Raw genomic sequence first — 23,892 nt, forward strand, 5'->3', positions numbered from 1 at the left:
CTTGGGGGAAGGGGGTTAACGGTTATACAAAAGATCCTGGTTTTGGATGGGGGATGCTTTTACATGGTGGGGAACAGCTGTCTTGAAGACCTGGAGGGGTGAATGAGATTGAAAATAAATTGTAAGTTGGTTCCACAGGTGCAAAAGAAGAGCAACAAATGATTGTAGGTGATTGTAGGCAAAAGAAGAGCAACAAATGATTGTAGGTGAGCAGTAATCCTGGATTTTAGGATTTTCACCAGAAAGGGGTTGCTGGTGAACTGCATGCATCCTGCAGAAACCTGAGTGGGAGGGGAGGGGAAAGAGGAGGAAGGGAGCCAAAAGGGGAGGAGGGGAGCCAAAAGGGGAGGAGGGGAGCAAAAAGGGGAGGAGCGGAGGGGGACAACGCATGGAAAGATAAGCTGGTGTAAGATCATAAAGGAGCCAGTCCCAGAGAGACCACCTACCTGTCTGTGATGGAAAAGTGCTACGACATTTGACTCAACTTCATCAAGGGAGATTTGAATGATCTTGAAGGTCTTGGCTTCTACGGCGTCAAAATGAGCAAGGTATGAGGCAGGGGTGCCAGCTCAAAGGGCTGAGCACGACTCCATTAAGCTGCACAATGCAGGGTTCAGGAAGGACTTTGCACTATGCAGGATTCGCAGTCAGTGGCTGGCTTTGGAGGCAAATTTTGAAATGTGGTTTGCCCAAGAAATAGCATGGCTGTTAGTGAGATCCAAAAGTTTAAGTGATTGAACTTCTTCAAGAGCATTGTTAAGAAAGAAGATTGGAGGGTTTACCATACAGTCCTTTCAGGAGAGTGAGTGAGAGTGTGAGATTTGTCACGATTTAAAGTCATATTCTAAGTGCTTGACTAGCTTGTGATTTTTTTTCAAGGTCTGGAGAGAGGGAAGAGGTTATTGTCTGTCTATCTGAAGGATGAGGGATATCAGTACCAAGAATGAGGGATTGGGGACATAAGATTTGGAAGCAAACACAGAATTAAGGCATTCGGCCTTCTCAGAAGCAGAGTTGGCTTTGGTGCAATTTGAAGTGAGGGAAGGGATGTTGGGGTAGCATACTCCAGAGACAGACTTAACAAGGCACTCCTGGGTTTTAGAGGAGGGAGACAAGTTTGAAATGTCAATGTTGAGGTGGGACAGATGTTGTTTTCTGGCTCTCCTGAGAGTGGAAACCATTTGTTACAGCTTTTGTGGAATGATCTGAGGTTGCCTTCAGTCAGACTTGACGTCCAAGAGGAAAAATGCAAGTTGTTTCAACGCAACTGCATCACCACAGGAGTCCGTGTACCATGGGTGGGAAGATGGTTATGAAAACTGAAGACGAGATGGGATTAATTGTGCATAAGTGGGAGCAGGTTTCTGTGAAAGAATTCCCAGGCTGAGTAGATATAGGATATATCAGGGGCAGTAGATAAAGGCAGGTAAAGGAGGGGCAGTAGATAAAGGTCCAGTAGATAAAGGAGGGGCAGTAAATAAAGGCAGGTAAAGGAGGGGCAGTAGATAAAGGTCCAGTAGATAAAGGAGGGGTAGTAGATAAAGGTCCAGTAGATATATCAGGGGCAGTAGATAAAGGTCCAGGAGATAAAGAAGACCAGTCCTGAATTGCAATGATCCCTGCCAGTTTGCATGAATGAACTGCCAGACTTGCCGGCACTGAGGCTGTTCTCTGAGAATAGTGAGAGAGATATTGACCTTCATCAACACAATACATGATCAGATAAACCAATATGAGCAGAGGTGGAGCAGCAGACATTAACGGGGAAGTTGGTCTCAATTAAATCCAGAAGGGAGGATTTGTGATCGACAGGAATCCGGGTCAGAAATTTTACAGATCGAGTCAGTCACATTGGGTTACAGAAGTCCTTTGCTGAAGCGCCATGATATAGGATATAGGATATATATATCGATATAGGATATATAGGTTGTATATCGCCATGGCTGGTGAGAGAGGTACCATTTTGTATGGTGACAATTGAATCACCATATACGAGATAGGGAGAGTTTGGATGAGCTGTTAAAAGTTGGTCCATTTTGTCTGAGAGAGATGTAGATGGAGTCTGTAGGTACGAGAGGAGTGTGGATGAACTAAGCGTTTCGCAGTGCTGTTTGAGCTCTGTTTCTTTGTTTGAATCAGTTTAGTTAATGAATCAGTTTATCTTTGTACGAAAACCCATGATTATACCAAGTTTGGTTTAAATGTCAGCAGTGGTTCACAAGCTATTGCAGTATCAAAAAGATTTTCAATGATAGATCACATGCCCTTTGACCTTTGAACCCAAAATGGAATCGTTTCATCTTTCTATTACATTCTATACTTGTGCCAAGTTTGGTTAAAACCCTTTCAGTGGTTCACAAGTTATCATGGTAACAAAACAAGATAATGGATGCACACATGGATGGACTGATGCACAACCCGAAAACAGAGGCCTTCGCTGTAGCAGCATAAAAATAGTGCTGATCATGTTACCTGCCATAAGGTTGGCCACCATAGCAGCAGAAGAGCAGGACAGAAGCGAGTAGCATCAATCCCGCACCTGGCCAATGAAAAGTGGAGCCAAGATTGCTGTGATGCAAAAAGCAGCGTCTCCATGAAAGCTGTGAAAAAGGATAAAGGACAACCACAATGCTGCAGTAGTACTGCTAGAGGTTTCTGGAAGCATGTAACTTTTTACCTGTCAGGCAATAAGCAGCACTTCATGAAAACATTGGAACAAATTGGAGAGATAGTGGAAAGGCAAAAAAAATAAAAAATAACGAGTAATAAAACACAGGTATATAAAGCCTTCTTCGTCTTGTATTCCCAAGAGTGCAAGCTATTTTAGCCTTTGTTCCCATATATCTGTTAAAATTAGCAGACTACCTCCTGGCCAACATCACACGTTTTCAAGAACCAGCCACCAATTGTCCCAGCAGACGTGACAAATGAAATTTGAATTCCAAACCATTTCGCACTTGACTGCCTCGCAAAGCGCACACGTTGGAAAAGCCACCAAGAGATGTCCTTTTGAAATATTGGGTGGAGGGAAGGGGAGGTAAGCGGTGAGGTAAATCCTTCCTTCATTCAACAATTAAAAATGTTCAACTTCGGATAAAGCACACAAAACAGGCATCTTCCGGGTTTCGTAGCACAATATCAACCACCAAGTTCAGCCAGCACAATCTGTGAAATGCATATATATATATTGCTGGCCATTTCATCTACACATGTACAAAGCAAGCAGAGACATATATTTCAAGAGTGTAATGATCGGTGTGAAGGCTCCAGCATTATTACAACTTTCTCAAATGAAAGCTTAGCACAGACAATGCAAAAGAAGAGATAGGAAACACGTCACCCAGTGATTATTCGAGAGGGCACAGGAAGCCACAATGATGAAGAGCCTGTACAGATCAGACTAAAACATTCCTGCTCCTGTCTTTACATCAATAATTACCATCAAGTGGCTCTCTTATTGCTACCAAAGCAAGACGATGATAACAATAATAATAACTACAACAGTACTCGGTAGAGCACATACGTCCGTCAGGCGGAACAGCTTACGTTTTGTATCCCATTGACAGGCCGGATCTGCAACCGGATCTTCACCAAAGTCAACTAAATTTGCCGAAGCAGACATTCAACCCGTCCACTAAATTTCGTCCGAATCCATCCATTACTTTATGGGATACCATGCTATATATCGTTTTTGGCCCTATCTCTCAATTGCGAAGAATCAATTTAAAACTTCCGGATCCAGATCCAGAGCCACACCCAACCAGTCCCCCAAATTTCGTCCTAATCTGTCAATAACTGTTTGAGATATCCTGTTCATAGACAAACGAACAAACAAACAAACAAGAAAGATGTCATGCATAGCAAGATACTGATGAAATCCATAAAAAATAAATTCGAGCATGAAAATGATGGATGGTTGAATTCAATATGCATATCCTCTTCAAATTTCAAGTCAATCGGATGAAAATTGACAATTTTAGAAACTCCACCGAAATTGTTGACCTCAAAAATAAATGGTGGTTGAATTCAGTGAACTCCTATGCAAATCCTCTTCAAATTTCAAGTCTATCAGATTAAAATTGAGGATTTTAAAAATCTGGCAAAGTTCTTGACCTTTTGACCCAAAAAACAAGGGGCTCCACCACTTGATGAAGTTTCATGAAGATCAGTTGAAAATTGTCACCTGTAGGTGATTGACTTACAAACAGCCAGAACAAGAAATATGTTGTGCATAGTACGATAGCTGCAAAATCCTTAAAATAAGTTTTTTTTAAATCTTTGGCCTATGTTGACCTTTTGAGCTATGTTGACCTCAAAAATATTTGGTCATTGAATTCAGTGAACTAACATGAAAATCCTCCTCAAATTTCAAGTCAATCAGATGAAAATTGCCAATTTTAGAAATTTTGTCTATGTTGACCTCTTGAAGTTGAGTCCTCCATTAATTATTGGTGGTTGAATTGAGTGACGTGATATGCAGATATTGTTCAAATTTCAGATCAATCAGATGATAATTGAGGGTTTTAGAAATTGTACCTAAGTTGTTGACCTTTGGCCTATGTTGACCTTTTGGCCAATGGTGACCTCAAAAATGGTTGAATTCAGTGACCTGATATGCAAATCCTCTTCATATTTCAAATCAATCAGATGAAAATTTACAATTTTAGAAATCTGGCCTATGTTGACCTTTTGGACGATGTTGACCTTTAAATAATTGGTGGTGAATTTGCAGACCTGATGTGCAAATCCTCTTCAAATTTCAAGTCAATCGGATGAAATTTATGATTTTGGAAATGTGATAAATTTGATGACCTTTGGCCTATGTTGACCTTTTCACCTCAAAATCAATATGCTTCTTGCTTATGACCAACTCTACTATTTTGTGTAGTTTTGTGAAGATTGGTTTAAAATTGTTACCTGTAGGCAATTGACAAACTGACAAACAGACTGACAAACAGATGAACAGACAGACACATGTCCAACCAATATTTCCCTTGAAAAATCTTCGATTTTCACAGGTAACAGTCAAACATATAGGGGTGAATACTTATTGTTACGTTTGTGGGGGGTAGAGAATGAATTACAATAGCACAGGTAGGATTGTATAGGTGCAGCATGGACCATGGACGCGTAGGAGAAATCTCGATGTATTAAGTAGGGAAACTGGAGCTTTTTTTTTTCTTTTTTTTTGTATACAAGATCGAAGCTCGTGTAAGAGCTAACATTAATCACAAAAAAAAACTGACACACAAAACATATAATAAAGGGAGTGGGAGACAAGATGGGGAGAGAGAGGGAAGCACACAAGTACAACAGCAGAGAACAGGGACATTGGGAGATCTGTGGGTGGGAGAGGGCTTGGGGAGAGGGGGCATGGGAAGAGGGGGGGGGGGAGGGTGGGTTTGGGAGAGGTATAAAATACATGGACACTGCTATGACTTCCAGGAAAGAAGTTGGTATTTCAGAAAAGTGGATCTGGGGTGAATTAACAGGGGTAGAAAAGATCAAGGTTTTGGATGGGGGAAGATAAGAGATGGTGGTGAACAGCTGTTTTAAAAACCTGGAGGGAGGAGTGGGATTGAAGAGAGTGTGAGGGATATATTGGATATATTGGATATATTGCAGTGGATGGGATCTATAAATTGAGGGAGTTTGTTCCAGTAAAGAGGGATGAAAGAGTGAACGTGGGCAGAGAGTCTTGATTTTGGCAATTTCACCAGAAGAGGGTTGCTGGGAGATCTTGTGTGACCTGTCGGAATATTTGGGGGACAGAGCACAGATGGAGCTGGGGGAGCTAGGCCGGATAGGAGTCGGAAGAAGACAGAAAGACCACCAACCTGCCTGCGGTGAGTGAGTCAAAGACCCTCACAATCATCTTCATCGCGGGAGATTCCAATGATTCTGAAAGCTTTGGTTCCAACAGCGTAAAGCCGAGCTAGGTGTGAGGCAGGAGCACCAGCCCAGAGGGGAGAGCAGTATTCCATTGAGCTGCGGATGAAGGTATTGTGTTAAATTGTTTATGTAGAGTAAACTTAAGATTGTTTATGTCTTCACATGAGGGGTGGAGCCGTGTTATCTAGATAGGGGTTAAGTTTTTTTTTTCCCCCAGTTTGTAATTGCCTCATGTGGCTTTTCCCTACGTTTGTTCTTTACCATTGCAACAAGGCCAGCCATAAAACCATCTGATAAAACTCATGCTTGTTACAACAACAACAATAACAACAACCTGCCATTAAACAACAATAACTGACACCATGCCGACAGAAGCCGAAAGTTCTCGATCGACAATTTACCCCGTCCGCCAACCAAGTAAGTAAGGAAAAAGGCCACGCCCAGAAGTTCGTCATTAGTCAAGCAAGACCATGGGGCGATTCGATGGAGCTCGGCCGTTGGTCGTCGTGACGTCAAGGTGACGTCAGAGCGAGAAGGTTCAGGAAGGAAGAAGAAGACTCTTTCTCTCTCTCGGTCTGGCTTTCGGCGGTCGCTTTGTTTCGTGTGAAGAGAACTTTTCGGAGCCCTGTGAACCTTTGCAACGTTGGAGGAGGGGGTGTTGTTTTATTCGGAGCTTTTCAGGGGAGCAGAGAGCCGTGTCTCGCTTGGCGGTGGAAGCGAGGAAGGGCCGGGTTGGCTGCTTGCTCATGCCTGGGCATTTTCGGCGCCATTTGTTGGAACGTTTCCTACGTGGGTGGCTGCATGGACTGCCGCGACCATCAAGCTCCCAGGCACATTTTGGATCAGAGCTGAGTACCGGCCGAATAAAAGAAAACCTTTTATTTTTTATTATCTTTCCCCCGTGTGTTGTATTTGGGACTCAGTAGAGACATCTCACATTAGATATTAGATTTACCTCACCATTCATTTCATTCCGTGCTTTACTTTTATAAAATCATTGTCATGGTACTTTAATTTGTTGTGTCGTGTGTGTTTACTCAGTGTCAGTTTCGGGAATCAACCCGTGTGCTTCGTCCAGGTGAGCACCTCATTTCTTCACCCACGCACGATGGACCAACCGCCAAATTTGGCTACGCGCCTCGGAAATAAGGACCTTTTCGGTTATTCGTCACCCAGTGGTATCAACTACAGGGCTGACAGGACAATATCCTCCACCACTGAAGTAATAATTGTATTCATATAGCACCTTGTGCCAAAGACTACAAGGCGCTAAGATAGAGTGAGAGAGAAGAAGGAGCTGATACTCCAGGTCACCCGCCTTTTGTTTGGGAGGATACAAACACAACAACAGGCATTTCAAGGCCATTTTCCCTGCAAGAGTGGGGGTTAGCCTTGCGGGCCCTATGACAATCTTCTCCATTTTGCCCTATTTTCTACATCACCCCTTGTTAATCCTCTTGCCCGCATTTCTTCTTCCACCATCTTTAGCCAAGTCTTTCTTGGTCTTCCCCGTCCTCTACTTCCTTCTACATTCATTTCCATCACCCTTCTTAGTCACTTTAATCCTTCCTCAACACATGACCAAACCATCTCAACCTGTTTCTCTTCACAGCATCCATCACAGGCTCTATTCCCATCATCTTTTGCAATTCATCATTTGTCTTCCTCTCTCTCAACGATACTCCACACATCCACCGAACCATTCGCATTTCCACCATTTCCAGCCTTCGTTGCTGCTCTACGTTCATTACCCATGTCTCCCTCAGCTCCATCTGTGCACACCTTAGACTTGAGTGTCGCTGCCATGTCTCGCTCCCATAAATCATAATACTTCTCACACATGCAGCAAACACCTTTCCCTTCAGCTTCAACGACACTCCCCTCCTCGTCAGCCACTCAGTTCCCGAAACTTCTTCCATGCACATCTCACTCTAGCAACCGTTGCCGAGTCTAATCCACCTTCTCCATTCAGCATGTCTCCGAGGTAGCAAAATGTTCCAGCTTCACACCTTCCAGCTTCACGCTGTCTCCAAGATCCAATTCAACATTTCCTCCATCTGCAGCTCAGCCTGGTGTTGGCTTAGCGGTTAGGGGTGCCAGCTTGGGATCCTAGGATCAAATCCCGGTCGATCTCTGAATTAACGCCAGGGGGGTTGACTCAGCATGTCATCCTTCCGAGGTCGGCAAATTGAGTACCAGTTCACTGGTAATTCCCTGTGTGTCGCAAGAGGCGACCAACAGGGTTGGCGGCAGGAAGGGCATCCGGCCATAAAACATTGCTTCAAAAAGGGGACCACGGTGCCCAAAAAAGGCCAACCCCCTGCTCTAGGGGGAAAAATGGCCTCTAAAGGTGCTTCTTCTCCATCTGCAGCTCCCTCTGTGCACTCCTTAGGCTTGAGTGTAGCTGCCACACTGGTTAATGACCCTCTCAGACCACTACATTTTTGATGAACCCACTCAGCACACATTGTACATTGAATGGAGTTCAGTCCGACACCCTTCCTGCACACAGCACACAGCCACTTCCCAGTTCTTTCCACCTCACCACATGCTTTACCACTTGCCATCACCTTCGTCTTTCCGATATTCACCTTCAGACCTTTTGCCTCCATACATTCCTTCCACTTGTTCATCTTCTCCTTCAGTCCATCCATACCCTCCGCAATCAACACCAGATCATCTGAATACAACAACTCCCATGGTAAACCCTCCTTTACGTTCCAAGCCAGCACCTCCATCACAGCTACAAATAGTAGTGGACTTAGTACCGACCCCTGATGCACTCCCACCTTCACCTCAAACTCACCACCGCTCCCGTCCTTCATCCTTACAGCTGTGCACGCTCTCTCTTGCATTGCCATCACTACAATGATCAACCATTCCTCCACTCCTAACTTCCTCAATGCCCATGTCACTACTTCACGTGGAACCCTCTTGAATGCTTTCTCCAGATCAACAAACCCAAGAAACAACTTCTTCCTCTTCTCCACGTACTTCTCCTGCAACTGCCTTACAATAAAAAGCACGTCTGTCGTTCCTCTTCCTGGCATAAATCCAAACTGCATTTCGACGATCTTCACTTTCTTCCTTATCCTCTTCTCCAACACCTTTTCCAATACCTTCATTCCATGCTGTAATATCTTTATCGCTCTATACGAGCCACAGTCCAGAGGGTCACCTTTCCCCTTGTATAGAGGGACGAGGGTACTCAGTTCCCAATCCACTGGAATGCGACCTTCTTTCACCACCAGTTATCTCCCACAACTCCCGTCGGCCCTCCCGCTTTCTACTCTTCATTGCTTTTATCGCTTCCTCAACTTCCTTCTCAGTTATCTTTTCTGCCGGTCCTAAGGAATGCCGGTTTGGGAGGATGAGGAATATATATCTGTGTATTTTGAAAGCTAAATGTTGAACGGTTTTTGAAATATTGCATACACAAGCCAGGTTACGGAGATGGTTGCAATGGCAGCATAATTCAACCAAAGCCGTGATATAATCAGGTTGAGATAATTTCATGAGGAATAGATATCTGCAATATGAAAGCTAAACGTTCAACAGTTTTTGAAATATCAAGCACACAAAAATGCATGGACAGATGATCGGTCAGATGGGGCACATCACATTTCAATGTCAGCTGTCTCTGACCTTGTCACAGGAATGGGGGACAAAGAGAGAGAGAGAGAGAGAGAGAGAGGGAGAGAGAGAGAGGGAGAGAGAGGGAGAGAGAGAGAGAGGGAGAGAGAGAGAGAGGGAGAGAGAGAGAGAGGGAGAGAGAGAGAGAGACAGACACAGAGACATAGAGAGAGAGGGCAGGTGAAGGGGGGGGGGGGGTGGGGGGGGGGGGGGAATAGCTGCATGAAAAAGAGCTTAAAATATTCAACCGTCGTTATATTTCTCAATGAAATTTGGAGTTTGTCCCAAAGCCAGGAGGCAATTGATTGAAATGAACTATATCCAGCCTTTTCATGCAATTTATGTAGAAGAAGGGAAGGATCTACTGCAGAATGAAATGAGAAAGGTGCTCTCTGCTGTGTAGAACATGATGAGATGTATACTGGGAGTGAATACAAGGACTTGAACATTTAGATAATTATTCTATATTATATTATCTCTGCAACTCAGAGCCAGTGTAATTAGCTTTACATGTGAGTTACATGGTACCGTTTTGGTTGCTGAAAGATCAGACGAGCACACTTGTTCTGAACTTCCTGTAATTGATAGAAATCCTGTCTAGTGATTCCACCAAGTAAAGAACTACCGTAATCTGGCCTGAAGAGCACGAGTGCAGCACACCATTCTGGCAAGTATCGCTATTCATATACTTTCTGATACAATTCATATTATAGATCTGCTAATGAAGAGAGCAACACAACTGGTATACACATTTGCCTCTGAGCCGTCTAACCTGGATTTGAATCCTGAACCGGCTATAAACTGTCATGCTGGTGTTTCGCAGGTGGTCCAAGAAATCAATGTGTGTGCTGTCCCTCAGACAGACATTACACTCTACGTCCCTTGCCAGCATTAGTTGTTGGACTTTAAATATCCCATGTCTTTTCGTGAAGGCAAGCCAATGATGACACCCTGGCCAGATTCCAAAATCCTGCTCTTAGCTTACATTGGGCTCTGTATGAGTGGCACAGTCATGCTCCCTCAGCCAATGATGCTACCCACAGCCATGACCTGCTTACGAAAGAAGACGTGTTGCGAGGATTCATTTGCTCGTGACGCTTGACTGTGCTACTACATGCAGCAAAAGCACAAGCTGAATGGAAGATGAGCTCACCAACATTACGATTATCAAAACATGCCATTTTGAAAATAACAGATGATGTAAACTATCGCAATTACAATCACTACAATTATATTGGTGCTAATGATTAAGATAATTTGTGCATTGATACAAATTTCCATTTAATATTACAAAATATTTATCACAATGGACACCAGAAAGGTGATGTCAATGATGCCAAATGGTGGTAGCGGTTGAAGACAATGACAATGACGGTAGTGGTGGAAGACATTAAATATTGCAATAACCTTGAATGCATCAGCAACAAGGAAGAGCAATCAGAGATTGCAGGCCCTTGCCAGGACGTGTTTTAATGGTTTTTAACCATGTGACCGATGATGTCATAATTTATTTGTTTACTCCACCAATTTATCCCGAGCTGACGCTCAACAAATTTCATCTTGATCGGATGAAATTTTGTACTTGTTGAATTATGACGTCATAATAGAGGCACCTATGACATCATCATTAACATATGTTATTCCCAATGGAGAGTTCTTTACAATGAGCCACGTTAATATTTTCTATGCAGCGCTTTCGGAAATATGGAGGTGCAAAGTTTTTCGGTTTTTCCAAGATGGCGCCTATACCATGTGACCTTTGACGTCATACTTATCTTTAAAAGATTCTACAGGAGGTACACCTATGGTGAAAATTTCCTGTCAATCGGACCAATGGCTGCAGAGGAAATCATATTTATTCTGTGTGGACAAACAGACAAACAAACAGACAGACAGACATACAGACAAACAAACAAATGAAAAATCGGTCAGAGACCGAGGACTTGCCGGAATTTACTTTTTTATCGGCCATTTAGGACAAATATGGCGGCTGAACCACGTGACCTATGACATCATTAACATATTTTATTCCCCATGGAGAGTTCTTTACAATGAACCCTAACCCTAACCCTAACAAATACATGTCTCAATTTTATATTACATGTCTCAAATACATGTCTCAAATACATGTCTCATGTCTCAAATAACCCTAACAAATACATGAGACAAATACATGTCTCAATTTTTTCTATTCGGCACTTTTGGAGATAGAGGTGCTAAGTTTTTCGGTTTTTCCAAGATGGCGGCCGAACCACGTGACCTATGACGTCATCATTAACATATTTTATTCCCCATGGAGAGTTCTTTACAATGAGCCATGTCTCAATTTTTTCTATTCAGCACTTTTGGAGATATAGAGGTGCTAGGTTTTTCGTTTTTTCCAAGATGGCGGCCGAACCACGTGACCGATGACATCATCATTAACATATTTTATTCCACATGGAGAGTTCTTTGCAATGAGCCATGTCTCAATCTTTTCTATTCAGCACTTTTGGAGATATGGAGGTGCTAAGGTTTTCGGTTTTTCCAAGATGGCGGCCGAACCACGTGACCGATGACGTCATCAATTGGGCACGGTCCATTCCAGGGCAAGACAAATGTGTGCAAAGTTTGGCGATTCTACGTGCAACGGTGTAGACGTAGTGCTGCAAACAGACAGACAGACAGACATTGTTGTGTTTGTGTCCTTCCCCCTCTCTCCCCATCTTGTCTACCGCTCCCGATGTTATTTGTTTTATGTGTCTGTTTGTCTTTCTGTGTGAATAATGTTCGCTCTTTCACGAGCCTCGATCTTGTATACAAAAACAAAAAAAAACAAAAAAAAACACAACTGACAGACAGACAGATGAAAAATCGGTCAGAGACCGAGGACTTGCTGGAATTTACTTTTTTATGAGCCATTTAGGACAAGTATGGCGGCCGAACCACGTGACCGATGACGTCATCATTAACATATTTTATTCCCCATGGAGAGTTGTTTACAATGAGCGATGTCTCAATTTTTTCTATTCAGCACTTTTGGAGATATAGAGGTGCCAAGTTTTTCGGTTTTTCCAAGATGGCGGCCAAACCACGTGACCGATGACATCATCATTTACATATTTTATTCCCCATGGAGAGTTCTTTACAATGAGCCATGTCTCCACTTTTTCTGTTCAGCACTTTCGGAGATAGAGGTGCAAAGTTTTTCGGTTTTTCCAAGATGGCGGCCGAACCACGTGACCTATGACGTCATAAATTGGGCACAGTCTATTCCAGGGCAAGACAAATACGTGTGCAAAGTTTGGCGATTCTATGTGCAACGGTGTAGAAGTAGTGCTGCAAACAGACAGACAGACAGACAGACAAACAAACGAACAGATCTTTTCCGGCAAGTAACAAACAGACAAACGAACAGATCAACATACTTGCCGGAATCTTTTCCGGCAAGTAACAAACAGACAAACAAATGAACAGATCAACATACTTGCCGGAATCTTTTCCGGCAAGTAACAAACAGACAAACAAATGAACAGATCAACATACTTGCCGGAATCTTTTCCGGCAAGTAACAAACGAACAGATCAACATACTTGCCAGAATTTTTTTCCGGCAAGTAACAAACAGACAAACAAACAGATCAACATACTTGCCGGAATCTTTTCCGGCAAGTAACAAATGAACAGATCAACATACTTGCCCGGAATCTTTTCCGGCAAGTAACAAACGAACAGATCAACATACTTGCCGGAATCTTTTCCGGCAAGTAACAAACAGACAAACAAACAGATCAACATACTTGCCGGAATCTTTTCCGGCAAGTAACAAACAGACAAACAAACAGATCAACATACTTGCCGGAATCTTTTCCGGCAAGTAACAAATGAACAGATCAACATACTTGCCCGGAATCTTTTCCGGCAAGTAACAAATGAACAGATCAACATACTTGCCGGAATCTTTTCCGGCAAGTAACAAATGAACAGATCAACATACTTGCCCGGAATCTTTTCCGGCAAGTAACAAATGAACAGATCAACATACTTGCCCGGAATCTTTTCCGGCAAGTAACAAACGGATTCAAATGCATTACCCTCTCCTCTGGCGAGGGGAAAACGCTGACGTAATGTAGAAGTGACTTGTCTTACCTTCCACACTCTGCGCATCTCCTGCTTCTGATGTTCATCCAAGATGCCCGAGAGCTGATTGTACAGCAGCTCTAAGGCTTGAAGAGTGCTGAGTCCTAGCTTTTCTGGCTGAAGCTGCAAGCACAGATAAGGAAGAGCTATTTAAAAATAGTGCTCTTTCCCAATGATCAGATTTGATTTGCATACAACCTTTTCACTCTGTCACATGTCCTTGGCAAATTTTGCAGGACATAGATTAAATAAGGTGTGAAAGCGATAACAACATTTAAATGTACAAGGTAATAGAAAACCTCTTTCATCTTATTTGCTTGTAGGAAAGAAAACAAAACTCATCTTGCTCAAAACGTCTTCAGCAGTTCATAAGAATATCTCACATGTCATGATCTGCTGATAATTACAAAAAATGAAATCTGAAAGTTCTTCCAATTGCAATCGAAAACAAAAACAAACAAATTACTGAGATCAGACCGCTTTGAAAGGAACTAGGCATGCCCACCCGTCGCTTCACCAATATGTTTAATCGAAAGACAGCATGTTGTACTTCACAAAAATATTTCATGTCTCTGTGTGAATCTCAATGATGAGGTAAAATGAAACGAACAACAACAACATGCATTTTAAGGCCACTTTCCCTGCTAGAGCGGGGGTTAGCCTTGCGGTCCCCATGACAATCTTCTCCATTTTGCCCTATTTTCTGCATCTCTCCTTGTTAACCCCCTTGCCCGCATTTCTTCTTCCACCATCTTCAGCCAAGTCTTTCTCGGTCTTCCCCATCCTCTACTTCCTTCGACATTCTTTTTTTTTTTTTTTTTTTTTTTTTTTTTTTTGTATACAAGATCGAGGCTCGTGAAAGAGCGAACATTAATCACACAGAAAGACAAACCGACACATAAAACATATAACATCGGGAGCGGTAGACAAGATGGGGAGAGAGGGGGAAGGACACAAACAACATTTGAGAGCAGGGACCGAGAGACATGGAGACATCGAGAGATGGCGAGGGGGGCATGGGAAGGGGGCGGTGGGAGAGGTATAAAACATATGGACACTGCCAGGACTTCCAGGAAAGAAGTTGGAATTTCAAACAAGGTGGATCTGGGGTGAATTAGCAGGGGTAGAAAAGATCAAGGTTTTGGATGGGGGAAGATAAGAGATGGTGGTGAACAGCTGTTTTAAAGACCTGGAGGGAGGAGTGGGATTGAAGGGAGTGAGGGAGTTTGTTCCAGAGGCGGGAGAAAAGAGGAATGAAAGAGTGAAGGTGAGCAGAGAGCCGAGATTTCGGCAGTTTAACCATCAGAGGGTTGCTGGCAGATCTTGTGCGACCTGTAGGAATATTTGGGGGACAGAGCACAGAGAGAGCTGGGGGTGCAAGGCCGGAGAGGAGTCGGTAGAAGACAGAAAGACCACCTACCTGCCTGCGGTGAGTGAGTGAAAGGCCCTCAGAGATAGCTTCATCGCGGGAGATTCCAATAATTCTGAAAGCTTTGGTTTCAACAGCGTGAAGCCGAGCTAGGTGTGAGGCAGGAGCACCGGCCCATAGGGGAGAACAGTATTCCATTGAGCTGCGGATGAAAGCCTTGTATGTGGTGAGGAGCTCAGGTGTGCCGAGGAAGGACTTCGCACGACGGAGGATGCCCAGTCGGCGACTGGCTTTGGAGGCCAGCTTGGAAATGTGGTTTTCCCAAGAAAGATCATGGCAGATAGTGAGACCCAAAATCTTGAGCGACAGAACTTCTTGGAGAGGATTGTTGAGAAAGTAGATGGGAGGGTTGTCCAGTCGATCTTTTCGGAGAGACATAGTAAGAGTGTGAGATTTGTCAGGATTGAAAGACATGTTCCACTTGTTTGACCAGTCTGTGATTTTATCCAGGTCTTCAGAGAGTGAGGAGGCAGCAGACTGCCGATCTGAGGGAAGAGGAATGGAGCGGCAGAGAGTGGAGTCATCAGCAAAGAGATAGAGAGGATTTTCGAGAGAGTCAGAGAGATCATTGATGAAGACCAGAAAAAGCACGGGGCCCAGAACACTGCCTTGGGGAACTCCAGCCTGAACAGGAAGAGGAGATGAGAGAAACCCATTCAGGGCCACACGTTGACGACGACTAGAGAGGAAGTCCGCCAGCCATGCGTGGAGATTTCCATGGATACCAAAGGAGGAGAGTTTGGTGAGCAGAGCGGGGTGCCAGACCGTGTCGAAGGCACGTGATATGTCGAGGGAGACAGCTCTAATTTCCTGTTTGGCATTGAGGACCTCCATCCATTGTTGAGACAGCAGAAGCAGCATGTCCAGAGTAGAGTGACCTGGTCTGAAACCAAATTGATGATCAGAGATCAAGCCATTGGAGAAGAGGAAAGATTTCATATCCGAAGCAATGATGGATTCCATGACTTTGCTGATAATTGGGAGAAGGCTGATTGGTCTGTAGTTGCTAGGATCTGTTTTTGCACCTTTTTTGTGCAAAGCGGTGATGTTGGCTGATTTCCAAGCAGATGGCAGTTGACCTTGAGCAAAAGAGAGGGTGAAGAGAACAGAGAGAGGGTGAGATAGAGCAGCAGAGCAGGATTTTAGGACCCGTGGGCTGATGCCGTCGGGTCCAGTTGCAGAATCAGAGTCGAGGGTTGACAGAAACTTTTCCACCTTGTCAGGAGGAAAGGACACGGAGTCCAGGAGCAGCAGGGTACGACTGGGTATGGTGGGTACAGAGAGGGATGGGTTTGGGACACAAGATTTAGAGGCAAACACAGAGTTGAGGCATTCAGCTTTTTCACGTGCGGAGTCAGCTGTGTAGCCGTTTGAGGTAAGGGAGGGGATGGAGGGGGAACAAACACCAGAAACGGATTTGACCAGACGCCACCAGGATTTGGAAGAGGGAGACAGATAAGAGAGTTCGGTCTTGAGAACGGAGAGATATTGTTTCCTGGCTCTCCTGAGGGTGGACACACACTTGTTTCGGGCTTTGTGAAAGGAAATGAGATTTCCTTCCGTTGGATTTGCTTTCCAGGAGACGAAGGCAAGTTGTTTCTGGGCAACAGCCTCACCACAAGATTCCGTGTACCATGGACGGGAGGAAGGGTATGACAACTGAAGACGAGATGGGATAAATCTGTGCATGAGAGAGAGCAATTTACTTTGGAAGAATTCCCAGGATGAGTTGATGTCAGAGGTGGTAGAGATGGGAGACCAGTCCAGATGATTGATGGCTGCTTGAAGACCGTGCCAGTTGGCCTGAGTGAAATGCCAGACTCGTCGACGCTGAGCAGGCTCCCTGAGGATGGTCAGAGAGATGTCCACTTTAACAAGGACATGATCAGATGATCCGATCGGAGCAGAAGAAGAGCAGCAGACATTTTCAGGGAAGTTAGTCATAACCAAGTCCAGAAGAGAAGATGTTCCGTTGACTGAGATCCGGGTCGGGAAATTGACAGATTGTGTCAGTCCCAGTGAGTCGCAGAAGTCCTTTGCTGAAGAGCCATGGCTGGTGAGAGAGGTACCCACACCCAGCCAACTGGCATGGTGACAATTGAAATCACCACATATGAGGAAGAGAGAGTTGGGATGAGTAGATAGAAGTTGGTCCATATCATCAGACAGCGAGATGTAGATGGAGTCATCACTGTTTGGTGGACGGTACAACACACATATGAACAAGAGGTGGGAGCGAAGGGGAAGCCGTAGCCAGAGGTATTCCTGGGGGTGAGGTGGAGAGAGTGCAGTGCAGGGCGAGTGAGGAAGAGAGTTTTTGATAAAGATAGCAACCCCGCCTCCAGGACGAGGCTCAGGTCTATCATACCGGAGGAGGGAGTAGCCCGGGAGAGATACTATGGAATCAGAGACATCATAAAGGAGGAAAGTTTCTGTTAAGCAGATCACGTCTGGTTTGACAGAAGCAACCTGTATGGAGAGATCAGTTAAGTTTGAACGAAGGCCCCGGATGTTTGAGGTCCATACCGTTAATGAAGAGGAAGGGGGAGCATCAGATACAGAACAGGGGGGAGGAGGGGTAGGGTAAGATGTGGAAGAGGTGGAAGAGATAGGGAGAGCTGTTGAAGGTGTGTCAGAGATTTCAGAATAGCTCGGAGAAAGGGAAGGATGGGGCGGACAAAAGGTTTGATGGTGATTGGGTGAGCCACAATGAGGTGTTATTTGAGGAGGGGGAAGAGCGAGGCAGAAGGTTGGGGGAGATGGAGGTGAGAGTTTGAAGGGGGAAGAAGCGGGGAGGACGCTTTGAGGAGGGGGAGTGAGAGGGGGGAAATTGAGAAGCAATGAGGGTGGGGAGATTTGAAGGGGAGGGGTGAGGGGGGAGTTTGGGAGGGAAGGGACAAGGGGAGGGATTTGAAAGGGATGGGATATGGGGGAGATTTGGAGGGGAGGGGTGAGGCAGGAGTCTAGGAGGGGAGGGGCGAGGGGGCGTCTTGGCGGGGAGGGGTGAGGGGGTAGTTTAGGAGGGAGGGGGCAAGGGGGGAGATTTGAAAGGGATGGGTGATGGGGAAGATTTGGAGGGGAGGGGTGATGGGGAAGATTTGGAGGGGAGGGGTTATGGGGAAGATTTGGAGGGGAGGGGTGAGATTGGATTTTTGAAAGTGTACGATTTATGGGAAACGAACATTTATTGCAAAATGAGTTTCTTGTGACCTTCGAGTTAAAAATACGTTTAAGGACGCTGGATGGAGGATGGAGTGCAGGAGAGTTTAGGGAATGTAGAAAAAAGGCACTATAGGAGATGGATATTTTTTTTGGGATGAATTGATTTGGTGAGCAAGTCGAAAGCAGCCTTTTAAAGAAGAAGAAGAAAAAGGTGTTATAAAATATGACGGAATACATAACTTGAGGGGAAAGTGTAAACATTGAAGGTTAATGAGTGAAAACTATCTGGGGAAATGGGGGAGAAACACGTGGTCGAAGAACGAACGAACGAATAAGAATGAATAAACGAATGAGAACAGCGAAGGAAAAAATTTTTTTTTTTTTTTTTTTTTTTGAGTTGAGATTTACACAAGGAAGTAGGCTATGGGTGAAAAGCCTGGGAATACAGAGAACGAAAGTTATTGGATCACAAACGACGGACCGCTGAGAGAAAAACAAAGCCTCAAGGTTGTACAGTGCACACTGTACAAGGCCTCAAGACACGACACGGCAAACAGACGATCAATTTATGAAAGATAAACACCGAGAAACAACCAAAGTTGCACACAATAACTTCACACACCGAAAGATAAATACAGTTTCGACAAAATACAATTGTGAACAGACTTAACTTCGAAAAACGTGGAGACCGTGTGGAGCTTCGAAAATCCCTCCCACCGTCTCCGAGATCTCGCGAGATCTCCCAATCCATTCGCGAGAAAGATCCGCGAGAAAAGAGAGACCATTTCCATCATTCTTCTCAACCAGTCACTTTCATCCTTCCTCAACACATGACCAAACCATCTCAACCTGTTCCTCTTCACAGCATCAATCACAGGCTCTATTCCCATCATCTTTCGCAATTCATCATTTGTTGTCCTCTCTCTCTCAACGATACTCCGCACATCCACCGAACCATTCGCATTTCCACCCTTTCCAGCCTTCGTTGCTGCTCTACGTTCATTACCCACGTCTCGCTCCCATAAATCATCACACTTCTCACACATGCAGCATACACCTTTCCCTTCAGCTTCAACGACACTCCCCTCCTCATCAGCACACCACTCAGTTCCCGAAACTTCTTCCATGCACATCTCACTCCAGCAACCGTTGCCGAGTCTGATCCACCTTCTCCATTCAGCATGTCTCCGAGGTAGCAAAATGTTTTCACACCTTCCAGCTTCACGCTGTCTCCAAGATCCATCTCAACGTTTCCTCCATCTGCAGCTCCATCGTGCACACCTTACATTTGAATGTAACTGCCACAAGCGCACATTGTACATTGAATGGAGTTCACTCCGACACCCTTCCTGCCACACAGCACATGGCCACTTCCCAGTTTGTTCCACCTCACCACATGCTTTACCACTTGCGATCACCTTCGTCTTTCCGATATTCACCTTCAGACCTTTTGTCTCCATACATTCCTTCCACTTGTTCATCTTTTCCTTCAGTCCATCCATACTTTCCACAATCAACACCAGATCATCTGCATACAACAACTCCCACGGTAAAACCCTCCTTTACGTTCTGAGTCAGCACCTCCATCACAGCTACAAATAGTAGTGGACTTAGTACCGACCCCTGATGCACTCCCACCTTCACCTCAAACTCACCACTGTTCCCGTCCTTCGTCCTTACAGCTGTGCGCGCTCTTTTGTACATTGCCATCACTACTCTCTGATCAACCATTCCTCCACTCCTAACTTCCTCAATGCCCATGTCGATACTTCGCATAGAACCCTATCGAATGCTTTCTCCAGATGAAACAACCCAAGAAACAACTTCTTCCTCTTCTCCATGTACTTCTCCTACAACTGCCTCACAATAAAGAGCGCGTCTGTCGTTCCTCTTCCTGGCATAAATCCAAACTGCATTTCGGCAAACTTCACCTTCTTCCTTATCCTCCTCTCACAACACCCTTTCCAATACCTTAATTCCATGCTCCAATACCTTTATCGCTCGGTACGAGCCACACTCCAGAGGGTCACCTTTCCCCTTGTATAGAGGGACGAGGGTACTCAGTTCCCAATCCACTGAAATGAGGCCCTTCTTTCACCACCAGATTACAGATCTCTGTCATTCTCTTCACACCCAAACTTCCTGCCTTCAACTATCTCCCACAACTCCGTCGGCCCTCCCGCTTTTCTACTCTTCATTGCTTCTATCGCTTCCTCAACGTCCTTCTCAGTTATCTTCTCTGTCGGTCCTAAAACTGGGTTACTCTCTATGTTGCCAGCCCATTCATTCTCTGTATTCAACAGCATTTCCATATATCTTTTCCATCTTGCTTTAATTCCATCTGGGTCACAACGATTTGTCCCCACTTCATCCTTCAAGCAACTCACCCCCATCACATCACACCTCTCTTTCGCTATCTGCTTTGCAATCCTGAATACCGCTCTCTGACCCTCTTCCGAATCCAAGCATTCTCCGAACATTTTCCTCCATGCCTCCTGCGCCTTTGCTACCTCTTTATTTGCAGCCTTCTTGGCTGCCTTATAACTTTCATGCTCTGCTTTTTCTGCTCCCGTACCCTTCGCCTTCTGCCACTCCTTGAACTTCTTCCTCTTCTCGTCAATCCACTTTCCAACTTCATCATCCCACCACCATGTTTCCAAGTGCCTCGGTGGTCCTTTTGTCCATCCACATATCTTTCATTGACATCCAACCACATCATCCTCTACCCTACTAAGCCTCTCTTTTAAAACGAAACGAAATACGTGAAAAATGGATATTTTCTCACACGTAGTTGTATACCCTCAGACAGTTCTCTCGAACAGGCCCGCAGCACGGAGACAGCCAACCAAACTCCCCAGGAGTGACCCAGAGAGCCCCCACATCCAAAATGGTGTACCCATTCCTTTATGAGAGAGAGAGAGAGAGAGAGAGAGAGAGAAGAAGAGAAGAGAGAGAGAGAGAAAGAGAGAGAAAAGAGAGAGAAAGAGAGAGAAAGATGAGAGAAAGAGAGAGCAAGAGAGAGAAAGAGAGAGCAGAGAGAGAAGAAAGAGAGAGAAAGAGAGAGAAAGAGAGAGCAAGAGAGAGAAGAAAGAGAGAAAGAGAGAGCAAGAGAGAGCAAGAGAGAGAAAGAGAGAGAGAGAAAGAGAGAGGAAAGAGAGAGAGAAAGGAGAGAGAGAAAGAGAGAGCAAGAGAGAGAAAGAGAGAGAGAAAGAGAGAGCAAGAGAGAGAAAGAGAGAGAAAGAGAGAGAGAGAGCAGAGAGAGCAGAGAGAGAGCAAGAGAGAGCAAGAGAGAGAAAGAGAGAGCAAGAGAGAGCAAGAGAGAGAAAGAGAGAGCAAGAGAGAGCAAGAGAGAGAGCAAGAGAGAGCAAGAGAGAGAAAGAGAGAGGAAAGAGAGAGCAAGAGAGAGAAAGAGAGAGAAAGAGAGAGAAAGAGAGAGCAAGAGAGAGCAAGAGAGAGAGAGAAAGAGAGAGAAGAGAGAGAGAAAGAGAGAGAGAAAGAGAGAGAGAAAGAGAGAGAAGAGAGAAAGAGAAGAGAAAGAGAAAGAGAAAAGAGAGAGCAAGAGAGAGCAAGAGAGAGAAAGAGAGAGAAAGAGAGAGAAAGAGAGAGAAAGAGAGAGAAGAGAGAGCAAGAGAGAGAAGGAGAGCAAGAGAGAGAAAGAGAGAGCAAGAGAGAGAAAGAGAGAGAAAGAGGAAGCAAGAGAGAGAAAGAGAGAGAAAGAGAGAGCAAGAGAGAGAAAGAGAGAGAAGAGAGAGAGAGAGCAAGAGAGAGAAAGAGAGAGAAAGAGAAGAAAGAGAGAGCAAGAGAGAAAGAGAGAGCAAGAGAGAGAAAGAGAGAGCAAGAGAGAGCAAAGAGAGCAATGAGAGAAAGAGAAGCAAGAGAGAGAGAAAGAGAGAGAAGAGAGAGCAAGAGAGAGAAAGAGAGAGCAAGAGAGAGAAAGAGAGAGAAAGAGAGAGAGAGAGCAAGAGAGAGAAAGAGAGAGAAAGAGAGAGAAAGAGAGAGAAAGAGAGAGAAAGAGAGAGCAAGAGAGAGAAAGAGAGAGAAAGAGAGAAAGAGAGAGCAAGAGAGAGAAGAGAGAGCAGAGAGAGAAAGAGAGAGCAACAGAGAGAAAGAGAGCAAGAGAGAGCAAGAGAGAGAAAGAGAGAGCAAGAGAGAGCAAGAGAGAGAAAGACAGAGAAAGAGAGAGAAAGAGACAGGCAGAGAGAGAAAGACAGAGAAAGAGAGAGCAAGAGAGAGCAAGAGAGAGAAAGAGAGAGCGAGGGAAGAAAGAGAGAGCAAGAGAGAGCAAGAGAAGAAAGAGAAAGAGAGAGCAAGAGAGAGCAAGAGAGAGAAGACAGAGAAAGAGAGAGCAAGAGAGAGCAAGAGAGAGAAAGATAGAGAAAGAGAGAAAGAGAGAGCAAGAGAGAGAAAGGAGAGCGAGGAAAGAAGAGAGAGAGAAGAGAAAGAGAAAGAGCAAGAGAAAGAGAAAGAGAAAAAGAGTGAGAAAGAGAGAGAAAGAGAGAGAAAGATAGAGAGAAAGAGAAAGAGATAAGAGAAAGAGAAGAGAAAAGAGTGAGAAAGGAGAGAGAAAGAGAGAGAGAAAGAGAGAGAGGAAAGAGAAAGAGAAAGAGAGAGAAAGAGAGAGAAAGAGAGAGCAAGAGAGAGAATTCAGAGAAAGAGAGAGCAAGAGAGAGAAATCAGAGAAAGAGAGAGCAAGAGAGAGCAAGAGAGAGAAAGACAGAGAAAGAGAGAGCAAGAGAGAGCAAGAGAGAGAAAGACAGAGAAAGAGAGAGAAAGAGAGAGCAAGAGAGAGAAAGAGAGAGCGAGGGAAGAAAGAGAGAGAAAGAGAGAGAAAGAGCAAGAGAGAGCAGAGAGAGAAATCCAGAGAAAGAGAGAGCAAGAGAGAGAAAGAGAGAGCGAGGGAAAGAAGAAAGAGAAAGAGAAAGAGAAAGAGAAGGAGAAGGGAGAAAGAGAAAGAGAAAGAGAAGAGAAAGAGAGAAAGTGAGTGAAAGAGAAAGAGAAAGAGAAAGAGAAGAGAGAGAGAGACAAGAGGGAAGTGGGCCAGGCCATGGGGCCGATCGGCGTCCTGAGAAATACGGGCAATCAGGAAGAGTGTGGAAAGATTTGGTTCCTGACTTGGGTTAGGAGGTACAACCCACAACAAAGAGACATCACCGATAGTTGTTAATACATAGATGTTGTTGTTGTTGGTATTATGGTGGATGTGGTTGTTGTTTGTGATTTTTCCATGCACATGCAGTAAATATCTGTATATAGATTTTTTTGTATACAGAGTCAAGGCTCACGGAAGAGCTGGAACACTGAACAACAGATCAGAACACATACAAAACTAGAACAGCACTCTATGATTGTCCGCGACGTCGACCGATAAGCCTCCACAAACATTATTACATAATTATACATACTTGTACTAAGTTTGATTTAAATCCCTTCAGCTGTTCTCAAGTATCACATTTTACCTGACATGACCTCTGACCTTTGATGCCAAAATTGTATCAGTTCATCTTTGCATCATACAATATACAGTACTTACGCCAAGTTTGGTCAAAATCCCATCTTTGGTTCAAAAGTTCGCTCGGTCACAGGATTTTTACCGAGCAGGACGTCTGACCTTTGACCTGTTGACCCCATAATTGAATCAGTACATCTTTGCATCACTAT

General features: G+C 44.5%; 1 protein-coding gene across 6 annotated transcripts in view; it reads right to left on the minus strand.

Annotated features, from left to right (window-relative positions):
• Positions 1-23,892, minus strand: part of TMEM94 (transmembrane protein 94) — a 187,630-nt gene that overhangs the window by 132,957 nt on the left and 30,781 nt on the right. For all 6 annotated transcript variants that reach the window (XM_078779433.1, XM_078779430.1, XM_078779435.1 and 3 more), the window contains 2 exons: positions 13,653-13,766; positions 2,473-2,600 (listed from right to left, as the gene is read on the minus strand). In XM_078779433.1, the coding sequence (XP_078635559.1) occupies positions 2,473-2,600; positions 13,653-13,766 (242 nt within the window). The remainder of the gene's footprint in view (positions 1-2,472; positions 2,601-13,652; positions 13,767-23,892) is intronic.

This window comes from Myxine glutinosa, chromosome 5, assembly GCF_964187855.1.
Source record: "Myxine glutinosa chromosome 5, kmMyxGlut1.1, whole genome shotgun sequence".
Taxonomy (NCBI): domain Eukaryota; kingdom Metazoa; phylum Chordata; class Myxini; order Myxiniformes; family Myxinidae; genus Myxine; species Myxine glutinosa.